General features: G+C 42.4%; 1 protein-coding gene across 5 annotated transcripts; it reads left to right on the top strand.

The window, feature by feature from the left end:
- The first annotated feature begins 307 nt into the window (after window positions 1-307).
- Window positions 308-23,430, top strand: nup54 (nucleoporin 54). Of its 5 annotated transcripts, none has more exons than XM_084158961.1 (14): window positions 308-357; window positions 10,154-10,255; window positions 11,011-11,091; window positions 12,917-13,003; window positions 13,322-13,477; window positions 13,747-13,967; window positions 14,262-14,449; window positions 14,742-14,938; window positions 15,379-15,433; window positions 15,548-15,641; window positions 15,979-16,086; window positions 21,777-21,896; window positions 22,261-22,371; window positions 22,720-23,430. In XM_084158961.1, exons 1-14 carry the CDS (start codon window positions 318-320, stop codon window positions 22,825-22,827), a joined length of 1,668 nt encoding a protein of 555 aa, XP_084015087.1. In that variant the 5' UTR covers window positions 308-317; the 3' UTR covers window positions 22,828-23,430. The 5 variants fall into 5 exon arrangements, with proteins under 5 accessions (XP_084015087.1, XP_084015086.1, XP_084015088.1 ...); XM_084158960.1 differs by having other exon boundaries at window positions 11,008-11,091; XM_084158962.1 differs by lacking the exon at window positions 12,917-13,003 and having other exon boundaries at window positions 11,008-11,091.
- Window positions 23,431-23,870: the final 440 nt, after the last annotated feature.

Below are 23,870 nucleotides of genomic sequence, written 5' to 3'. Positions count from 1 at the left end.
CGTACCACTATCTCAGGTCCTAGAGCCTGAGAAGGGAGATATGGAGAACTAAAAGAAGGAAGAAGTGGGAGTTTTGTTTGTTTTGGCAATGTACTATTTTTATTAGGGTGGATTGTTAGAATCACTATTAAGGATGGATTTATTTATTTTAAAAAAAAGTATTAAAAAAAGGTTTCAAACAGTCCAGTTGGTTGCGGCAATACAATTTTTGGATGTAGTCCGCCATAAAACCCACAGAAGAAGAATTTAATTCACGGAACTATACAATTAAACGACACTTTCTGCACGGACCCAATTTGCTGTGAACAGGAGGAATCATGGCGTTCAACTTTGGCGGCGCTGCCACCAACCCCGCAAGTAAGGAGATATTTCCATCTAGTAATATCGAATTTATTAGAAAACACTTTATTTTACTATCATTAGCGGAGATTGCGCTGGACCGATGGATATGATTTCATTTAATTTACGTGCGCTACAGCTAACGAAACCACAAAATTAAAAAAAGGCGGCCTGGACTGCAGGTCTAGCCAGCTAGCTAACTAGAATGTTCATACACTAGTTAGCTAGTCAGGTTGTATTAACTATTCTCACATAAATGGAGAATAATCGATTTAAGTCAGATAGCTTGCTATTTAAACTGCCAGTTGTAAGTTTTCAAATATAGCTAACTAGCAAAGCTAACTACACTAGCTACCTAGTCGTCAGCAACATTCTGTTGAATCCCTTATGTTGCGGACGAAGCTAGTGTAGGGACGTCAAACATTCAGCCTTCTGCACAGACGCTTTAGTCTAGAGCGCCTGGTTAAATTGTGTTTAGGATACTTATTTAATCTCTAAAAACGAGTGAAGAATATAGCTATGTGATTTAAAAAATCTGAGTTTGCTTCATTTACTATTACCCTAAATTAAGATATTGAATTATTTTACCATATCTATATTACGCTACTTTCCATGATGTTGAGATTATGTGTTACTACATTACACAAACTGACGTTTTGACCTCATTGAATTAGGGGGAATTACACGTCCTTTTTACCTCGGATTGGTGATGTTAGTATGAACGTCTTTAGTCAACACAATGACCCTATCAATTGCTTAAAACAGATCAATATCTTTGGTTTTGTATGTTGATTTTGTCATGTGCTGGGGTTTGCAGGACTTTCTCCAATGGCACGCATAAATTTAGCCTCGTCCCGCAACTAGACATTTAAATTACCATTTATATTAACAATTTTGACTTTTAATGTTACAGATGGCTAGTTGCAGAAAGATCCCTAGCTGTAAACTATTTGGATTCACATTTTTTATTTTATTTTACGTCAGAGGCATTTCCATCATCTCTAGGAACACTACTTACCCATCGTCGGGTTGATTGTGTCCCTCGCTGTCAAATAAGTGTTAAAAACACGTTTTATATCCAGGGTGTTCCATTCCTACGATTAGTATTCACATTTTCCACCGGAAACACTCTTCTACATCTAGTGGCTGCAAAAAGAGAGACCCCGTAGAACGGTCTCAGTTCTGCCACCGATGGTCGACAAAAAACTGTCAATGTACTGCTTGAAGGCATGCGACACAGACACACTGTCCCTAAAAAAAAGTGTTTTTCATTCAATGATGTCATAGGCCAGTACAATTTAGAGGCTAGTGTTTTTCCATCACTTAACGAAAAACCATGGAGGACATAGACACCATATTAGACGGCCTTGCGAAACATCCACTTAAAGAAGGGCAGAGGAGAGCATTAAAGACCCTCGCATTAGGGAGAAATGTCTTTGCTGTTCTCCGTACAGGATTTGGCAAACGTGCCTGCTTTGGACTGTTTGGAGATTTGATGGACAAGGTAAACTGAATCACTTTTGAGAATTCCTTAATGTCAGGAATATAAAATACCAATTAATTTAGTGTTAACCTACATCTATTTAAAACATGTATTACACCGTCTACTAATAAAGTAGAGTACAGTTTAAATACTATTTTTAATGCCAATGTAGTAGCAGATTTAGTTGGATTTAGTTTTGTTTTTATATAATAATGCATGTCTAATACATTTGTATTGATTTTAATATCTGATTAACTCATGCAATTACGTCTTCATCCAGGAAAAAAACATTTTGTGATTGTCGTAATTCCCTTGAAAGCACTGACAACGGAAACCAAAGTATGTTGTATAAAATAAATACATATTAAGATGTTAAACACAAACAATTTATATTACAGGACTCTCTCATACTATTATTTTCCTCCAGATATCCTTGATGGAGAGGTCACTCTTGTCTACATGTCCCCAGAAAGCATGTTCCTGCTGACATGGTGGTACTGGTTTAAATCTATAAAGGAGAGAATGTATTTTAGCAGTGCATGAAGTCCATTGTATGATCACATGGTATGTATGCAATGATTACAATTATTTATTCTATTCACAAAACAATTTTGCTAGAGCAAACCCTCACTCAGCCCTTTCAAACTCTGTGTGATTCCTCCTGACCAGAGTGTACAGTAGGGGGTTGTAAACTCGCCACTTCAAATTTCTTGCACTTGTCAAACTGAATAATGTTAGGGGCCCTCTGAGTGTGCAAATCACACACTCCCAGTAACTTCAAGAGTGAGCGGGATTCAAACAATAGTGATTTAAACTACATAGGCTTAGAAACAGACTTAACACATTTTCTTCTCGTCTACATTTAAAGGGGATCAACATTCGGAGAAGTATACAGCTAGGTTCCACACATTCTCTGCATCCTGACTGCACCAGTGTTGCTGTTGATAGCAACAGAATAACTAGTTTCAGATGTATTACACTACACAGACTGCATATGATGAGAATCTGTGGAAATGATCACTGAACTACCCAACCGGTAATACCATACGTCTCTCTGCAGTACAATAGTATTCAAGAAAAAGCAGTTTTATGAGTATAGATTCCATGCACACAAATTTGGTATTGCATGACGTTGGTTTCATTTCCTAATTCCACAGGCCAAACATTCATATCTCAATCAATAAGTGTAATAATAATATGCCATTTAGCAGACACTTTTATCCAAAGCGACTTACAGTAAATATGTCTAAATAGTGTTAGTCACTATACTTTTATTTTAATATGTTTACAACGCTGTAGATTAATTCTTTTTTGAAAATATTTATTTCATGTGTGCATGACTATCACATCTGTAACCAGAGTTTACGGCAAGCTGATGAAAGAACTGGGAGATGGGGCTTGGATCGATAATAATTGCATACAGGAGAACAAGCTTGTCGACATGCACCACATCCATACGGACGCACGCACTCAGCAGATGATGGTGTCTACATTTGCCAGGCAAGACTGCACCATCCGCTGTTTTATTGCTACAGTGGCTTTTGGACTTGTCGTACAGGTTTAAGGAAAGTGATGCGCTGGGGGCCATCCAAAGACCTTATGAATTAGAGATGGGCAACCGGGAAAGGCCTCAATGTACATCTACCCCTACTCGGTCCAAACAAAACAGATACAGAAGAACATGATAGACCTGATCAACAACGCTTCGCAGGACATCTATTTGAGGAAGACGATACGGCAGTATTTTTTTCTGTCAGACATGGGGAGAGAAGCGTTAGTATCAGCATATGACTAACCGTATTGTTGCTGTGTGTGATGCCAGAGGTCAGTAATATTTTGCTCAGTTCGTTTTGGGGTATCGTTACTGTTATTCATTTAGGAAATTAAAGAGGCAGTTATGACTGTTTTATCCTGCTGTATTAAGGTCACGCCAGTGGTCCGTCTCACCTCCAAGGCTCCTCGTCATCTAGCAAATTTTCTGTGGATTCCTGATACTTCTTGTGATGTTGAACTTGTTATTTTCGTGTTCTAACGATAACTTCATTCTATTTTGCAGTGCACACACTTGTGGAGATGGTAGGATGATGAAAGGAGGAACGTCCACAGCCATTTAGGCCACCGTCGAAGATGACGGAAGTTCACCTTGCTGTAATGGGCAAATCTAAGTGCCAACAGGAGGAACTTGTTTCAATGCTCCTGACTGATGTGTATGTGCTTCATCTGGAAATGCATGTTGCTGATTGTTACGAAGAGAATGCATACATGTTGATATCTACAAAGTCTTGTGGCTGTAGTTTAATCCTCAGTTAACAATAAATGGATTGGTTAGTATGAAATTACATTAAAAGCTGTATTTACTGTTTAATGTCCATTCATTATGTGTAATGGATTAATAGTGACTATTGACAGTGAAACATTTAGGTCTGTCACCCGACAATTTTTTAAAATTGGTGACCGAAAGTCGTCTGTTCGATTGCTCTAAATTTTTAAACGTGTATTCTTCCAAATACAGACACACCCTACAGTGGGGGGAAAAAGTATTTAGTCAGCCACTAATTGTGCAAGTTCTCCCACTTAAAAAGATGAGAGAGGCCTGTAATTTTCATCATAGGTACACGTCAACTATGACAGACAAAATGAGGAAAATAAATCCAGAAAATCACATTGTAGGATTTTTTATGAATTTATTTGCAAATTATGGTGGAAAATAAGTATTTGGTCAATAACAAAAGTTTTTCAATACTTTGTTATATACCCTTTGTTGGCAATGACACAGGTGAAATGTTTTCTGTAAGTCTTCACAAGGTTTTCACACACTGTTGCTGGTATTTTGGCCCATTCCTCCATGCAGATCTCCTCTAGAGCAGTGATGTTTTGGGGCTGTCGCTGGGCAACACGGACTTTCAACTCCCTCCAAAGATTTTCTATGGGGTTGAGATCTGGAGACTGGCTAGGCCACTCCAGGACCTTGAAATGCTTCTTACGAAGCCACTCCTTCGTTGCCCGGGCGGTGTGTTTGGGATCATTGTCATGCTGAAAGACCCAGCCACGTTTCATCTTCAATGCCCTTGCTGATGGAAGGAGGTTTTCACTCAAAATCTCACGATACATGGCCCCATTCATTCTTTCCTTTACACGGATCAGTCGTCCTGGTCCCTTTGCAGAAAAACAGCCCCAAAGTATGATGTTTCCACCCCCATGCTTCACAGTAGGTATGGTGTTCTTTGGATGCAACTCAGCATTCTTTGTCCTCCAAACACGACGAGTTGAGTTTTTACCAAAAAGTTATATTTTGGTTTCATCTGACCATATGACATTCTCCCAATCCTCTTCTGGATCATCCAAATGCACTCTAGCAAACTTCAGACAGGCCTGGACATGTACTGGCTTAAGCAGGGGGACACGTCTGGCACTGCAGGATTTGAGTCCCTGGCGGCGTAGTGTGTTACTGATGGTAGGCTTTGTTACTTTGGTCCCAGCTCTCTGCAGGTCATTCACTAGGTCCCCCCGTGTGGTTCTGGGATTTTTGCTCACCGTTCTTGTGATCATTTTGACCCCACGGGGTGAGATCTTGCGTGGAGCCCCAGATCGAGGGAGATTATCAGTGGTCTTGTATGTCTTCCATTTCCTAATAATTGCTCCCACAGTTGATTTTCTTCAAACCAAGCTGCTTACCTATTGCAGATTCAGTCTTCCCAGCCTGGTGCAGGTCTACAATTTTGTTTCTGGTGTCCTTTGACAGCTCTTTGGTCTTGGCCATAGTGGAGTTTGGAGTGTGACTGTTTGAGGTTGTGGACAGGTGTCTTTTATACTGATAAGTTCAAACAGGTGCCATTAATACAGATGCCAATTTACCTTACCATTTCTACCGATCTGCGTGCCAGATATGGTTTTCATATGCACATTTTTGTAAAAGTTTCATTTAATTTATATCTTCATATCTCAATCATTTGTATTTATGAAGGATCCCCACACTTCCTGGGGTCCAGCAAAATTAAGGCAGTTATAATTTCTTTTAAACATTACAATACATTCACAGATTTCACAACACACTGTGCCCTCAGTCCCCTACTCCACCACTACCACATATCTACAATACAAAATCCATGTCTATGCGTGTGTATAGTGCGTATGTTATCGTGTGTATGCATGTGTCTCTGCCTATGTTTGTGTTGCTTCACAGTCCTCGCTGTTAAAAATGTATACATACATTTTTTTAGATCTATCTTTACTGCTTGCATCAGTTACTTAATGTGGAATAGAGTTCCATGTAGTCATGGCTCTATGTAGTACTGTGTGCCTCCCATAGTCTGTTCTGGATTTGGGCATTGTGAAGAGACCTCTTGTGGGGTATGCATGGATGTCAGTAGTTTAAACAGACAGCTCGGTCATGTCAATACCTCTCACAAATACAAGTATTGATGAAGTCAATCACTCCTCTTTGAGCTAGGATTGACATGCATATTATTGTTAGCTGTCTGTACATCCAAGGGCCAGCCATGCTGCCCTGTCCTGAGCCAATTGCAATTTTCCTAAATCCCTTTTTGTGGCACCTGACCACATGACTGAACAGTAGTCCAGGTGCGACAACTAGGGCCTGTAGGACCTGCCTTGTTGATAGTGCTGTTAAGAAGGTAGATCAGCGCTTTATTATGGACAGACTTCTCCCAATCTTTTTAACTTTTTAACAAAGTGTGGAAAAAGTAAAGGGGTCTGAATACTTTCCGAAGGCACTGTGTGTGTGTGTGTGTGTGTGTGTGTGTGTGTGTGTTTGTATGTATGTATGTGTACAGTACCAGTCAAGTTTGGACAACTACTCATTTGAGGGTTTTCTTTATTTTTACTATTTTCTACATTGTAGAATAATAGTGAAGACATCGAAACTATGCAATAACACATATGGAATCATGTAGTAACCAAAGAAATGCTAAACAAATCAAAATATATTTGATATCAAAGTAGCCACCCTTTTGCCTTGATGACAGCTTTGCACACTCAACTAGTTTCATGAGGTAGTCACCTGGAATGCATTTAAATTAACAGGTGTGCCTTGGAAGTTAATTTGTGGAATTTCTTTCCTTAATGCGTTTGAGCCAATCAGTTGTGTTGTGAAAAGGTAGGGGTGGTATACAGAAGATTAGCCCTATTTGGTAAAATACCAAGTCCATAATATGGCAAGAACAGCTCAAATAAGGAAAGAGAAACGACAGTCAATCATTATTTTAAGATGTAGGTCAGTAAATCCGGAAAATATCAAGAACATTGAAAGTTTCTTCAAATGCAGTCGCAAAAACCATCCAGCGCAAAATGAAACTGGCTCTCATGAGGACCACCACAGGAAAGGAAGACCCAGAGTTACCTCTGCTTTAGAGGATAAGTTCATTGGAGTTACCAGCCTGAATAAATACTTCACAGAGTTCAAGTAACAGACACATCTCAACATCAGCTGTTCAGAAGAGACTGCGTGAATCAGGCCTTCATGGTCGAATTGCTGCAAAGAAGCCTCTGCTAAAGGACACATAAGAAGAAGAGACTTGCTTAGGCCAAGAAACACGAGCATTGGTCATTAGACCGGTGGAAATCTGTCCTTTTGTTCAAATGTGAGATTTTTGGTTCCAACCGCCGTGTCTTTGTGAGATGCAGAGTAAGTGAATGGATGATCTCCGCATGTGTGGTTCCCACCGTGAAGCATGGAGCAGGAAGTGTGATTGTGTAGGGGTGCTTTTGCTGGTGACCCTGTTGGTAATTTCTTTAGAATTCAAGGCACACTTAACCATCATGGCTTCTGCAGCGATATGCCATCCCATCTGGTTTGGGCTTAGCGGGACTCATTTGTTTTTCTACAGGACAATGACCCAACACACCTTTTATTTTTATTTATTTATTTTTAAATTTTTTTATTTTTTTGGGTTGAGGTGTCATTTAGCAGACGCTCTTATCCAGAGCGACTTACATGAGCAATTAGGGTTAAGTGCCTTGCTTAAGGGCACATCGACAGATTATTCACCTAGTCGGCTCGGGGATTAGAACCAGCGACCTTTCGGTTACTGGCACAACGCTCTTACCCACTAAGCTACCTGCCGCCCCGGCTGTGTAAGGCCTATTTGACCAAGAAGGAGAGTGATGGAGTGCTGCATCAGATGTCCTGGCCTCCACAATCCCCCGACCTCAACCCAAGTGAGATGGTTTGGGATGTGTTGGACGGCAGAGTGAAGGAAAAGCAGCCAACAAGTGCTCAGCATGTGTGAACTCCTTCAAGACTGTTGGAAATGCATTCCAGGTGGAGCTGGTTGAGAGAATGCCAAGAGTGTGCAAAGCTGTCATCAAGGCAAAGGGTGGCTACTTTGAAGAGTATAAAATGTATTTTGATTTTAACACTTTTTTGGTTACTACATGATTACATGTGTGTTATTTCATAGTTTTGATGTCTTCACTGTCATTCTACAATGTAGGAAATAGTAAAAATAAAGAAAAACCCTTGAATGAGTAGGTGTGTCCAGACTTTTGATTGGTGCTGTATATACAAATGCTAATCCTTTATTCATTGTGTTGAGTGGACTTGTAGTTACACACGTACGTCCTCTCTCCATCTCTTGACCAGTTGTTAATGGTCCACAAGCATTCTGTCAACAAAGCTAGTGAAACGGCTTAATGGAAAATAGTAATTAGTAAATGTTTTCTTTCTCAATGTCAAATTGGTGAAAAATCTATATAATTACCTTTGCCTTTTAATATTATTATTATAATAAATAATCATATAAATAACAATTAAAATACATTTTAGTTTAGAACAGTACCAATGTAACACAAGCTGTTTCCATTTTTAGTAGCTCTCTTAATGCATATACATATTTGTATTGCACTAATAAATCCTGCGCTTTGACTAAAGGACCAACATGTCAGGTCCTTGTTTTCCCCCCCTCTATGTACTGTTTGTTGATTGAGAACTAAGGCAAAGATGGCACAAAAAAATCCTTTGGATCATTTAGCTTTCTTCACAAATTCTTCTTCGCAATTATAACAATGACTTGTCCCCAACATCTCTAATCTATACCGTCATTGTTGACAATGGACAAAATGGCACGAAAACAGCCTTGCATGACATCGAGTCAAACAAAATGTATTAGGGACATTGTGTTGGTGTCGCATGCCTTCAAGCAGTACATTGACAGTGTTTAAACACCAATTCGTTTTAATTTTATTTTTACTATTGGTGAAAACTGAGCCCGTTTTCTACGGGGTCTCTGCTTTTCGCAGCCACTAGATAGATGTAGAAGAAGCGAGTGTTTTCTGGTGGAAAATGTCAATACTAATCATAGCAATGGAACACCCTGGATAAAATGTGTTTAACTCTTATTTAGCGAGGGACACGTTCAACATGACGATTGGTAAATAGTGTTCCTAGAGGTTATGGAAATGCCTCTTGACAGTATTTTTGTGAATCTGAATAGTTTACAGTTGGTTAATCAATGACTCCATGCTAGAGACCTTTCCGCAAGTAGCCATCTTTAACATTAAAAGTCAAAGTCAAAATTGCAAATATAAATGATAATTTAAATGACTAGTTGCGAGATTAAGTTAGGATAATTTGGGTGGTCTTTCTATAAAAGTCGCTGGCCACACACCAATACACGGATTTGAAAGTTAACCAACCTATCACATAAATAGCAGCCAACCATTGTCACTGTTGAAATCCTATGGCGGGTCGTGATTCGTTATCTAACAGAAAGTTGTTTGTTCCCTTTTCCGTGATTGAAGCCTCCCAAAATTAACATCCGCCATTCCAAACTAAAGATGGACGCTTTCAACAAATTCGCATCTAACCAACCATGTATAGGTTATTCCAAGTTTCTGTGTGGCCTTTGAATAGTGTTAATTTAAACAGCGTTACACCCCAAACGTTTGCCCCCTGTTCTATTGATTTCAGCGTGATCTCGATGGAAGTGATTAACCCACTTGAAACAAAAAACAACGTTTTTGAAGTGTTGCAATCTGTCTTCTACAAATTATCTTTTAACCAGTGACGTACACATTATTCCCAGAATCCGTGTGGTTTTTGAGCTGTTCGTTTTAACAGGACATGCAACCTCATATCCCCCCTCTCACGCAATTGATTTCAACGTGATAATCGATAGGAGTGATGCACAAAGCAGTGTTGCATTTCTCTTTCTGTATTGGTGACCCCCCGTATAAAAATGCAACATTCCAAAATGTAGCAAACTGTTCTGCAGGTTGTCCTTTAACTCAGATGCAGTTGCCCATGGCGGCATCAACTTTATCCACTCCTCATAACATTCCACTGTCTGACTACATATTTTGTTGTTGGTCAAGGCACTTCCGGATTATCATTTGGTTCATTTGCTGCCAAAACAACAGCACCCTCAGCTTTTGGCTTTGCCATGACCACCACCAGTGCCTCATCAGGATTTGGTAGTAAGTTCATACCTCTGCTCATTTTCAAGGCACAGCTGCTTCCCCATTCCCCAAAACGCATTCTCATCACTCAGAATAAGAGTAATCTGCTAACTAGCTAGGCTACTTGCTTGAAAATGTAGACTGGTGTAGAGGTTTCTCAAATAATCCCAGGCTGAGTAAACAGTAGCTCAACCAAGTTCAGCACAGTCCATAGGAGCAATATAATACTTATGCTGCAATTTCCTAAACCTATGCTGAATAAAGGAGGGTGCTTTATCCAACAAAGATCTACTTTTGTAGTCTAGCTATTAATGACCTTTATGATTGCAAATAAAGCAGATCACTCTGCCAGCACCCCACAAAAGACTTGATGATAAAACGGTAACAGGACCTTGAGAAATGTGGTGGAGCATGATAAATAATTTCCCTCCTTATCTAGTTGGCAAGAATGATGAGACAAGGTTCACTGGCAGTATTCTAAAACCACTGTTTAGGCCCTGGGGACTGTCTTGTGTCTTGATTGGGGCTCTGTGAAATACATGGGTGGCGAAAGGGAATAGAATTCTGGCAAAGCAAAGGAAGACTTAAAATGTTCTGACTCAACAGCAGTAAACACATTGCAATGGCCCTGGCTCTGGCCCCACAGACCTTCACTGATTCATGTAGGTGAAGGGGCATTTTAAACTGCTCTTTCTCCTCTCCCTGGTGAGTTTGTTGTGGTTCTTCTTCCCAATTTGTAAAGACATAAAGCATTGTCTTCCTGGGTACAGCAGGTCTTGCAGCCCCTGGTTTCGGGACCACCACCACTGCTGCGGCACCCGCTGGCTTCGGCGGCTTCGGCACCACCACCACAGGTAAGATTGGGACACTCACTATCCACTACATCAGTGTTTGACACAGTTACGCCGACTAGGCTAACTAACCAGCCAACTAGCCTTGTCCCAGATCTGTTTGTGCTCTTGCGTACTCCGTTGTCATTGACAAGCCAAATATGGCATGATGATGTTTGGCATGACAATTCCATAAAGAGTTTAGTCTTTTTAGACAAACTGGTTGCCTCCCACAGTATACAAATGTTCCAGCTTAACATGTCTGTACATGTACAATGTCAGTTTGGCATAGAGGAAAGGTCAGAGTTGGGACATTCAGCTTTCTTAACGTCACTGCTTTATCTGCTTGTTGCCCTAGCGTAAACATCTCCCGGACACAAAATAGTAGCTAGCAAGATGGAGATCACGGAGGTTATTTTTAATGCATTTTACTAGTTTGCGTCAACTACCTTCACTGAAACAACTGCATAGGTTTTGCCTGCAAACTTTGGTTTCGAATTGCGACATTCTGGCATATCTGCCTATGGTACGTTTTTCATGAGCTCAATTCCTGCCTACATTTTAAGCCCAGTCTACCCAAACTCGTGATTTGTTGGGAGAGTTGTCTGTTTTTGAAGAGAACCCACCCAGGGAATTTTTCTGTTTTCGTTTTCGACGTTGCCAAGAGAATACGTAATGTTTCACAGACCTAGTGCTGTTGCTGCCCTTGGTCTGGGATTTCTGAGACTATAAGGAGTTGGCAAGAGAGTAGAAACAGACTGGCACCCAGTCTACCAGTCAACCACATAAGTGTGTGAAATGTGGTTACTACTAAATAACCAGCCAACTACACCAGTGTATTCAACATACTACTAGTAGCCTACTAAGTAACTGACTGACTAACCGAGCAGGGAGTTGAGGTTTGCGGCTGTTAATTAGTTTCAGTTGCATCTCCTAGGCTTAGTAATTCCTTCAACTGAAAACATCACTGTTGGGGCTCGTCTATTATGAAGCTACCGGGCATTCTCTTGTACATACAATGTGTTTTAAGCTTTATCCCACTGTGGTACTGTCGCTGTGCTCTTCTCTACACTAACCCTCCTCTGCACCCCTCTCTCTCTCTCTCGCTGCCTGCCTGCTGGCTGCAGGATTTGGGGGGCTGGGAGCCGGGAGCACCACGTCTGGTGGGTTTAGTTCTGGGGGGTTTGGATTAAATGCAGCAGCTCCCAACGCGGCTGCAGTCAGCTTTAATGTTGGGGGCTTTGGTGCAGCTACCACAGCAGCCACTGTGTTCAATTTTGGTAATAGCCTGGCTAGCGCAGGTAGATGCCTTTCTAAAATTAATCAGTCAATCCGTCCAGTATGTCCACAGCACACATTTGTCCTCTCCATTTCTCCCAACACGATTGTCTTATTTTGGTGTGGTGTTTTTGTATATCTCCATCTCACCCTATGCATATGTTAAATGATCATCTAAAGATGTTAATCTTCAGATGTTTTGCATGTTGCCTGTTTTGGATACATCCGCTATCCACTACAACAGCCTTTGTCAGCACAGTCCCTGTGTCAAACTGGTGGGGCCTAATTATGGAGTTGGGAAAGGCTGTGCTTGATTATGTTTTGTGGAATATATTATGTGTTTCTTTCTTATCACATTTGCCTGAATCTGTTAGGCCACTGTTTGCCTGGCAGACACATGACATGTTCTGTGTTATTTATCCGGAGTATTTATCCTCTCCACTCTGAAAAAGCATTAGGGACCCTCTCCCATAGAGAAATCGATTGATCTCTATGCCCTCTCATCTTCCTTTCCATTATCCATCCATCCATGCTTTGTTACCTCTCTGATGGTGTGGTTTGTGTTGCTCAGGTGCTTTTGGGGGTTTTGGGACAACCACTACATCCGCTGCTGCGCCTGGGTCCACTTTCAGCTTCGCCGCTCCTGCAAGCACAACAGGTCAGGACTATGGAACTCGCCTGATGCCTGGCCCTGGGCTGGGGTTGGGCTGGGTACAGACGGAGAGAGCCAGGGCAGGAACTGCCTTGTCCCACTCTGCTTGCTCTTCTGCTATTCTGCATGGCAACTACTAGATGGTGCATTCTACCATAACATTTTATCTCGTCGCCATAGCCTCTCCCGATACTAGCATTCCATTCTCAAATTACCAACACACTATAACCCTAACCTAAGATTCTTACTAAGCCTCTCCAAAATACTCAGCAAATCCTTATATTTTCCATTTAATGATTTTATTGATATTCTTTCTGCTTCCAGGAGGACTGTTTGGTAATACCCAGAATAAGGGATTTGGGTTCTCCTCTGGGCTGGGCACTGGTACTACCACTGCAGCTGGGTTTGGAACAGGTCTGGGGACAACTCTAGGAGGTGGATTTGGTGGCTTCAATATCCAGCCACAGCAGCAACAGCAAGGTAAGAGGTCGTGTACATAAATAGTTGTAGTTCCTCTGGCTAAGAGCAGGGGTGAATCTCAAAAGTCCTTCCTCAATTCCTATGGTCCTCTCCTCGCCTCCTTAACCTTAGAGGGAACAGAAGATCCAATGATTTGAGACTGAGACGAGGAGAGAGAACGCAAGGAGGAATCAAGGAAAGATTATTGCGATTGACCCCTGGTGTATGCAAACCAAACAAGTTATGTTTTGTTAGGATAGCTAAGTTTTCTTTTGTCTTGCGCTATGTAGGAAGCTTTTTTGGGCAGCAGGCCCAAGCCCCGGCCCAGTCTAATCAGCTCGTCCACACAGCTAACGCCCTGTCTGCCCCCACCCTGCTGGGGGACGAGAGAGATGCCATCCTGGCCAAGTGGAATCAGCTCCAGGCCTTCTGGGGAACAGGCAAGGGCTACTTCAACAACCAACTGCCCCCTGTAGACTTCACACAGGAGAACCCTTTCTGCAGGTTCAAGGTAATGCCTCGTATGACCATTTTGCAGGCATATTTTGACATATTAAGTGTTTTGTATTATGTTAATAAAGCAAATTGCTGTTTAATCTTGAAAACTAGTTATCACATGTTAACCAGGTTCTGTGTACTATTCCTTTGTTCTTACGGTCTTCAGGTAACTGCAGTGGTGCAGACCAATCTTTCGGAGTTCAATTAACTGTCACAAATAGGCCTGCTAAAGAGAGACCAGCAAAGTTCTGTCTAGAGAATACAAAGGACATAAAGTGCTAGTTTATCATATCTGTGTGTCTTCCAGGCGGTGGGCTACAGCTGTATCCCAGGCAGTAAGGATGAGGATGGTCTGGTTGTCCTGGCCCTCAATAAGAAGGAGGCTGATGTCCGTAGCCAACAGCAGCAGCTGGTTGAGTCTCTACACAAGGTGCTGGGAGGGAACCAGACTCTCACCGTCAATGTAGAGGGAGTCAAAGCCCTGCCTGATGACCAGTGAGTAGTAGTAGACACTACCAGACAGTCTATGGGTACACAACAGAGAATGTACAGTATGTACAATGGTTAAATCTATCATGTTGACCTCATGAACTGTCAGTCCTTGCATCCATTGCTCAATCTATGAACCTATTGACAGTGGTTACATTTCTCCAACCCCATTACTCACTTTTATAGCAAACCAAGTGGCAGGGTTGCCATTTTCTTGTTTTTCAAATTAGTGCGCATTTAGAAGCCCTCTGTAAGTTTGTCTGTGTAAGACTGAATACCTGTCTTTGTCTCTTTCTAGGACGGAGGTGGTGATCTATGTGGTGGAGCGTTCTCCTAACGGCACATCTAAGAGGATCCCAGCTACAACACTGTACAGCTATGTAGAGCAGGCTAACACCAAGGCCCAGCTCACACAGCTAGCAGTTTTCATGTCTGTTACACGCACTGAGCTCTCACCAGCACAGCTCAAACAGCTGCTGGCGAATGCACCAGCAGGTATGTTTGATTGTGTGTGTCCTCCCCATACTCTCTGCTCTCAGCTCCATCACAACTAAGTTAATTGAGTCGTTTTGTTGAGAGCATGGTCGTGTTCCCCGGCTCAGATATTGCTGACGCATGCCAGATTGTACAATGCCTGAATACGTATTTTCCGTATCAGCTAACCACATGTTATAGCAATCTAGAGCCCGACGGCACAGTCGACGATCTGACACGCGACCATTGGTTGACGCATGCAACGTCTGAGCAGGGGAACAAGACCCATGTCTTTTAGATGTCCAACCAGATGTCTATTGTACAACAGCTGTGGCTTCATGGATTTCAGTTTGGTTTCATTTAATAGTTTATTGAAACACCAGCATATGGACTATTTGGTCCACATGTAGCACTAAGAATGTAACTGTTGTATATGACTCATTTTTGTTACTTGTTTTCAGGTGTGGATCCCATCATTTGGGAACAGGCAAAAGTAGATAACCCTGATGCTGACAAGTAAGTTGTTCAATGTGAATCAAGGTTCTTAAGAGCTTGTAATCATTACCTCTTCTGAGCTAGACGATAATTTTGAAACTGTATATGGAACTGATGATATTCGTAATCCTACAGGTTGATCCCCGTCCCCATGGTTGGTTTCAAAGAACTGCTCCGCAGACTGAAAATTCAGGACCAGATGACCAAACAGCACCAGTCCAGAGTAGACGTGAGTCCTGCCTCTACAATTGCCCTGCTTACCCGTACACATATGCGGCCTGCTTCTAAAAGTGTTATAAAAGAGGGTAGATGGATATGGAATTTGAAGGACCATAACATGAATAAAGAAACCTTAGGTTGCTGGTTCTTATCCAGCTTGAAGGACCGTGCAAAGGAGACTGGTAGACTGATCTGGCTACTAAGACCAATCCAGGAGGGGAGCTGTGTGATGCTGGCCTTCATTACACCTTTACTGTACTGCCTCACACTTCTCAGTAGCCTCCTTTATGCTATTGGAGGGTTCCTCCAATTTAGTTATGTACATGTTTCCTGTGGTCTTTCACCAGATCATCTCCAATGACATCAGTGAATTGCAGAAGAACCAGGCAACAACAGTGGCTAAGATCGCTCAATACAAGAGGAAGCTGATGGATCTCTCTCACAGAGTACTACAGGTACGTGACATACATAATAATGAAGTCAAGTCATCTGGCTGTTGTTAGTTGGTACAGCGGTATGCGTGTGTGAACATGCCAACAGAATATCATGAAGTAAACCTTTATCTTGATAAAATGAACTATTTAGCTATGTGTGTGTGTATAATAGGGCTGACGCCAATTAGTCGATTGTTTGGTCGTTAGGCTGTTGGTCGACCAAGATTTGTTTTAGTCGAGCAGTTATATACAGTGTGTGTGTGTGTGTGTATACACTGCTCAAAAAAATAAAGGGAACACTAAAATAACACATCCTAGATCTGAATGAATGAAATAATCTTATTAAACTTTTTTCTTTACATAGTTGAATGTGCTGACAACAAAATCACACACAAATTATCAATGGAAATCAAATTTATCAACCCATGGAGGTCTGGATTTGGAGTCACCCTCAAAATTAAAGTGGAAAACCACACTACAGGCTGATCCAACTTTGATGTAATGTCCTTAAAACAAGTCAAAATGAGGCTCAGTAGTGTGTGTGGCCTCAACATGCCTGTATGACCTCCCTACAACGCCTGGGCATGCTCCTGATGAGGTGGCGGATGGTCTCCTGAGGGATCTCCTCCCAGACCTGGACTAAAGCATCCAACTCCTGGACAGTCTGTGGTGCAACGTGGCGTTGGTGGATGGAGCGAGACATGATGTCCCAGATGTGCTCAATTGGATTCAGGTCTGGGGAACGGGCGGGCCAGTCCATAGCATCAATGCCTTCCTCTTGCAGGAACTGCTGACACACTCCAGCCACATGAGGTCTAGCATTGTCTTGCATTAGGAGGAACCCAGGGCCAACCGCACCAGCATATGGTCTCACAAGGGGTCTGAGAATCTCATCTCGGTACCTAATGGCAGTCAGGCTACCTCTGGCGAGCACATGGAGGGCTGTGCGGCCCCCCAAAGAAATGCCACCCCACACCATGACTGACCCGCGCCAAACCGGTCATGCTGGAGGATGTTGCAGGCAGCAGAACATTCTCCACGGCGTCTCCAGACTGTTACGTCTGTCACGTGCTCAGTGTGAACCTGCTTTCATCTGTGAAGAGCACAGGGCGCCAGTGGCGAATTTGCCAATCTTGTTGTTCTCTGGCAAATGCCAAACGTCCTGCACGGTGTTGGGCTGAAAGCACAACCCCCACCTGTGGACGTCGGGCCCTCATACCACCCTCATGGAGTCTGTTTCTGACCGTTTGAGCAGACACATGCACATTTGTGGCCTGCTGGAGGTCATTTTGCAGGACTCTGGCAGTGCTCCTCCTGCTCCTCCTTGCACAAAGGCGGAGGTAGCGGTCCTGCTGCTGGGTTGTTGCCCTCCTACGGCCTCCTCCACGTCTCCTGATGTACTGGCCTGTCTCCAGGTAGCGCCTCCATGCTCTGGACACTACGCTGACAGACACGGCAAACCTTCTTGCCACAGCTCGCATTGATGTGCCATCCTGGATGAGCTGCACTACCTGAGCCACTTGTGTGGGTTGTAGACTCTGTCTCATGCTACCACTAGAGTGAAAGCACCGCCAGCATTCAAAAGTGACCAAAACATCAGCCAGGAAGCATAGGAACTGAGAAGTGGTCTGTGGTCACCACCTGCAAAACCAGTCCTTTATTGGGGGTGTCTTGCTAATTGCCTATAATTTCCACCTGTTGTCTATTCCATTTGCACAACAGCATGTGAAATGTATTGTCAATCAGTGTTGCTTCCTAAGTGGACAGTTTGATTTCACAGAAGTGTGATTGACTTGGAGTTACATTGTGTTGTTTAAGTGTTCCCTTTATTTTTTTGAGCAGTGTATGTATATATATGTGTGTGTGTGTATATGTATATGTGTATGTATATATATATATATATATATACACACACACACACAGTGAGGGGGAAAAAGTATTTGATCCCCTGCTGATTTTGTACGTTTGCCCACTGACAAAGACATGATCAGTCTATAATTTTAATGGTAGGTTTATTTGAACAGTGAGAGACAGAATAACAACAAAAAAATCCAGAAAAACGCATGTCAAAAATGTTATGAATTGATTTGCATTTTAATGAGGGAAATAAGTATTTGACCCCTCTGCAAAACATGACTTAGTACTTGGTGGCAAAACCATTGTTGGCAATCACAGAGGTCAGACGTTTCTTGTAGTTGGCCACCAGGTTTGCACACATCTCAGGAGGGATTTTGTTCCAATCCTCTTTGCAGATCTTCTCCAAGTCATTAAGGTTTCGAGGCTGACGTTTGGCAACTCGAACCTTCAGCTCCCTCCACAGATTTTCTATGTGATTAAGGTCTGGAGACAGGCTAGGCCACTCCAAGACCTTAATGTGCTTCTTCTTGAGCCACTCCTTTGTTGCCTTGGCCGTGTGTTTTGGGTCATTGTCATGCTGGAATACCCATCCACGACCCATTTTCAATGCCCTGGCTGAGGGAAGGAGGTTCTCACCCAAGATTTGACAGTAGATGGCCCTGTCTATCGTCCCTTTAATGCGGTGAAGTTGTCCTGTCCCCTTAGCAGAAAAACACCCCCAAAGCATAATGTTTCCACCTCCACGTTTGACGGTGGGGATGGTGGTGTTGGGGTCATAGGCAGCATTCCTCCTCCTCCAAACACGGCGAGTTGAGTTGATGCCAAAGAGCTCGATTTTGGTCTCATCTGACCACAACTCTTTCACCCAGTTCTCCTCTGAATCATTCAGATGTTCATTGGCAAACTTCAGACGGCCCTGTATATGTGCTTTCTTGAGCAGGGGAACCTTGCGGGCGCTGCAGGATTTCAGTCCTTCACGGCGTAGTGTGTTACCAATTGTTTTCTTGGTGACTATGGTCCCAGCTGCCTTGAGATCATTGACAAGATCCTCCCGTGTAGTTCTGGGATGATTCCTCACCATTCTCATGATCATTGCAACTCCACGAGGTGAGGTCTTGCATGGAGCCTCAGGCTGAGGGAGACTGACAGGTCTTTTGTGTTTCTTCTATTTGCGAATAATTGCACCAACTGTTGTCACTTTCTCACCAAGCTGCTTGGTGATGGTCTTGTAGCCCATTCCATCCTTGTGTAGGTCTACAATCTTGTCCCTGACATCCTTGGAGAGGTCTTTGGTCTTGGCCATGGTGGAAAGTTTGGAATCTGATTGATTGATTGCTTCTGTGGACAGGTGTCTTTTATACAGGTAACAAGCTGAGATTAGGAGCACTCCCTTTAAGAGTGTGCTCCTAATCTCAGCTCGTTACCTGTATAAAAGACACCTGGGAGCCAGAAATCTTTCTGATTCAGATGGGGTCAAATACTTATTTCCCTCATTTAAAATGCAAATCAATTTATTAAAATGTTTGTGTTTTTCTGGATTTTTTTGTTTTTATTCGGTTTCTCACTGTTCAAATAAACCTACCATTAAAATTATAGACTGATCATTTCTTTGTCAGTGGGCAAACGTACAAAATCAGCAGGGGATCAAATACTTTTTTCCCCTCACTGTGTATATATATATATATATATGAGAGAGTGATCTAGATATAGATATATAGATGCGCCCAACACAGTGAACTAATCCATTGTGGAGGCCTCGACTAAAAGCCTTTTTAATCAATTTATGCTTGATTCGAAAATGTGGTCGGAGGCTCCATATGGAGGGTGTGACGCAATTGCGGAGCCTCCAGAGGCATGCAGAGGCCAAATTGTGCTCTGTACCGCATCGCCATGCGCCTCCCAAATTTTGTAACAATGCAGAGAGCTCTGTATAGCTCCGCATTGACATGATTGGTTGACGGTCGGTGGGGGCGGTACATCCTGTATGAACACAAACTCACTTCCTTGACAACAGCTCTGCACTGCTCCGCAAAGTGCAAGAAGTATGAATGCCCTGACTTCTGCTGAGGCCATTCTTGCCCTGACCTCTACTGAGGCCATATCACTGTAAATGCTGCATGGCCAATGCAGACGTCAGATTGACCATGCGCCCAGATGCACAATGCACTTCTCTCTCAAGAATGCGCTCTCTACCGCCAATTTGTGCACATTCATTGTTTCATAACTTCATTGTGCGAATTGTTTGGGTTTATAATATAATATGCCATTTAGCAGACGCTTTTATCCAAAGCGTATATCAATTCACCATTACATATATCACCAGTAGTACATTTACCGTTAATTTCTAATCTACAATGGTTGTTACTTTGGTTACGGTCATTTCTTTTAATGCATTCAATATTATTATTCCAGTTTTCCTGTTCTCATTGTTGGAGTGGACACATTGTTTGCGGAGTGCACAACCTATGCTACACTTGTGAGAAATAAGTTTTGGTTTATTGAATCTGTCTTTTGTTTGGAGCACTCTTGTCAATGTTGAGTAAGGACGCGCACGCATAGAAGTATGTAGGCATATAAATGTGCCCATTTGGGGATCTGATAGTATTTCTGATTGGCTTAACGCACCACCACTAATAGAATTTCTCTAAGTAATGTTTTCTTCACCTCAAAATACCAAGCAAACTAAGTCTGTTTTTACATCCATTGGGAATTGCAATAGTCCCTCAATGTATTGGAAAAATCTTTCTAACTCCTTCCCTTTCGATAACCACTCGGCGTGAAAGGGAAAAATGTAATGCTCTGATCCAGTGGAAACCTCATAAAATAGGCTTCTTATCAGTGCTTGACTTGGACTGAAATAGGTTCCGGTACTCATTTTGGGTGCTGGTACTGTTTTATATTTAGGTGCAGGAGCTCCTCAATACTTTTGAGCTAATATTCTATGAGAGGAACAGGAGCTCAAGCAGTAGAATATTTGAGGTGCCGGTACTCCGCTAAGGTGAGGTCCTGCCCAAGTCAAGCACTGCTTCTTATCCCTTGTGCAAATAGCCTACAGCTGTGTCTGTCCCGAGCTCACTGGCGTGGGAAACTCCCTCAGGACAGCGGAGTCACTGACCACCTTCCGGAGACACTTGAAACCCTACCTCTTTAAGGAATACCTGGGATAGTATAAAAGTAATCCTTCTACCCCACCCCCACAAAAAAAAGTGTGTGTGTGTGTGTATATATATATATATATATATATATATATATATATATATATACATACACATACATATAGGCTGCAATGTTTTTATTTGTTGTCAATAGAAGTTACTTTTTAGGTCTGTATCACTTTCATTTAGATTTGGATAGAATTTTGATTAACCACATGATTTTGAGATGAAGACGTTATTATAAATTAAATTAAACTGTTTCACGAAAATGTGCATATTAAAACCATAACTGGCCCGTAGAGTGGTAAGAAATTGGCATTCCACATGAGAAAGGTTGCCGACTCCTCTGGTAGCCTATTACCGGCAACTTCAGGAGAGTAATGGCAGAATCTGCGAGAGCCAGCAGGAGCGGGAGGAGAATAGTTGGGTCAGGTTAAGGTTTCTTTCTTCTGGTTATCTAGAGCTCTGGCGCCCTCTTCAGGCATCAAACCGTAAGCTTAAACCATCAGACAAGGTCAATGCACATAGTTGATTTTATTAAACACATGGGTGTGTCTATAATGGAAGAATACATGTTTAAACATTTTGAGCATTCGTTTGGTCGAAAGAACAGATGACTTTCGGTCTACCAATTTTTTGGGGGGTCGGGGACTGCTTTAGTGTATAAACGGTATGTGTGTGTATAATGTCTGTGTTTAGGTGCTGATCAAGCAGGAGATTCAGAGGAAGAGTGGCTATGCCATCCAGGTGGATGAGGAGCACCTAAGAGTGCAGCTGGACACCATCCAGTCTGAACTCAATGCCCCCACGCAGTTCAAGGTAAGTTCACTTCAACATCTGATTATTCCATACAGATGCTGGCACTCCGCCATGCCCTACGTGACTATACTAAAAGCAGACTTTTAACTGCCACTCTGGGCACCCCACATATTTACATTTTGGTCATTTAGCAGACGCGCTTATCCAAAGCGACTTACAGGTGCAATTAGGGTTAAGTGCCTTGCTCAAGGGCACATTGACATATTTTTCACCTAGTGGCCCGATGCTGGCCAGATGCTCTTAACTGCTAGGCTACCTGTCACCTCTCACTGATTCAGATTTGATGACCCTGCTCTTATTGGATGTACAGTAATTTGAAGACCATGTCTATGAAAGTAACTTTAAATGGTTATTGCTCTATTAGGGGCGTCTGAACGAGCTGATGTCTCAGATCCGGATGCAGAACCACTTTGGCGCGGTGCGCTCAGAGGAACGATATAGTGTGGACGGAGACCTTCTCAGAGAGATCAGACAGGTGAGACTTAAAATTATATTCTATGGGCGAGACAAACTACTGCATGTATATGTATATGCATATTATGGGAGTGTGAGTGTGTTCAGAAGTGCTTTGTCTGTCTGCTTACAGTAATGTGTAGGTGTGTTGTCTGCCGTTAGTCCGTCAGTAGTGCTAACTGTCTAGTTTATATGTGTGGTTGGTCAGTAGTGCTAACTGTCTTTAGTTTATATAGGTGGTTGGTCAGTAGTGCTAACTGTCTTTAGTTTATATGGGTGGTTGGTCTGTAGTGCTAACTGTCTTTAGTTTAGTTTATATGTGTGGTTGGTCAGTAGTGGTAACTGGGTGTCTCTCTTCTCCTCTCCACAGCACCTGAAGCAGCAGCAGGAGGGTCTGAGTCAGCTGATCATTGTGATCAAAGACGACGTGGAAGACATCAAACTGATAGAACATGGCCTCCTGGACAGACTCGGCTGACCTCAAAGTGCCTCCCAGGCCCCACGTGGCCCTGAATTCTCTCTCACTGCTGACAAACATTAAAGGGACATGCCTCTTCTTAGCAAGGCATATATATATATATATATATATGTGTATATGTATATGTATATATATGTATGTGTGTATATATATATATATATATATATATATATGTATATGTATGTATGTGTGTGTCTGTTCAAAGGTCTGTCTCCTACTCAGAGGTGCTTTCTCACACAGATTAACCCTTGTCCTGGACTAAAAAGCAAGCTCAATGGTGAATCTCAATCAAAAATGCTTTTTAGTCCAGACTACGCATAATCTGTGTCTGGGAAACTGCTCCTAAAACCCCCATCCATCTAAACTGGAACAAGACCGCCTTAGAAAAACCGCCTGACCGTCTGGTGGACACTGTCTGGTTGACAGCCAGTAAAATGTGACTGTTTGAGATTTGGGGTGATATTCAAGTGCGATATTCAACACATTGTATATAATTACGCCTTTTATTATTGCTTTAGTCATATTTTATATGATGGAATAAGAATTATACACAAGCCCAACATGGTTTAATAAAATGTCATTGAGGAGTGTTTTTCAACATTACTCTCCTGTGTTTGGATCTCTTTCTTACCCAAGTGTAACCGGCATCACAGTGCTAGCTTAGCAGCTTTGCTTCCTCCCTCAATCTGCCTCTTGACTGGGCTTGAACCAGGGTCCTCTGTCTCCCATGACCTCCCGCTTGACAACATACAAACCAGTTGTGCCACTGAAAAGGATCTGATTCAATGGCACCATTGACGACATTTTAAGCTGTGGGTGAGTTTATCCGGTACAATCTTAATCCGTTACACAAGCAATAGGTGCCATGCATGCACCTCACATCCGTACAATTTCTAAAACGAATGCTTTGCAAATCCATATCCTGTTCTGTCTGGCTCTCTCGCTTATATAATGACTAGGCAATGGCTGTACTGTTTATCTATAGAAGCAATATTCCCTTTGGTCATAATGTTATTTTGGTCACCTATAGAGGCCTGTATGAA

Source organism: Coregonus lavaretus (genome assembly GCF_964263955.1).
Source record: "Coregonus lavaretus genome assembly, chromosome: 4".
NCBI lineage: Eukaryota > Metazoa > Chordata > Actinopteri > Salmoniformes > Salmonidae > Coregonus > Coregonus lavaretus.
The sequence above is the reverse complement of the archived record's forward strand: the minus strand, read 5'-3'. Positions and strand labels throughout refer to the sequence as shown.

Coding starts and splice junctions, on each gene's coding strand:
- nup54 (XM_084158960.1), top strand. CDS start 318: ATGGCGTTCAACTTTGGCGGCGCTGCCACCAACCCCGCAA. Junction 358..10,153: donor CGCTGCCACCAACCCCGCAA/GTAAGGAGATAT, acceptor TTGTTGGTCAAG/GCACTTCCGGATTATCATTT. Junction 13,968..14,261: donor ACCCTTTCTGCAGGTTCAAG/GTAATGCCTCGT, acceptor TGTGTCTTCCAG/GCGGTGGGCTACAGCTGTAT.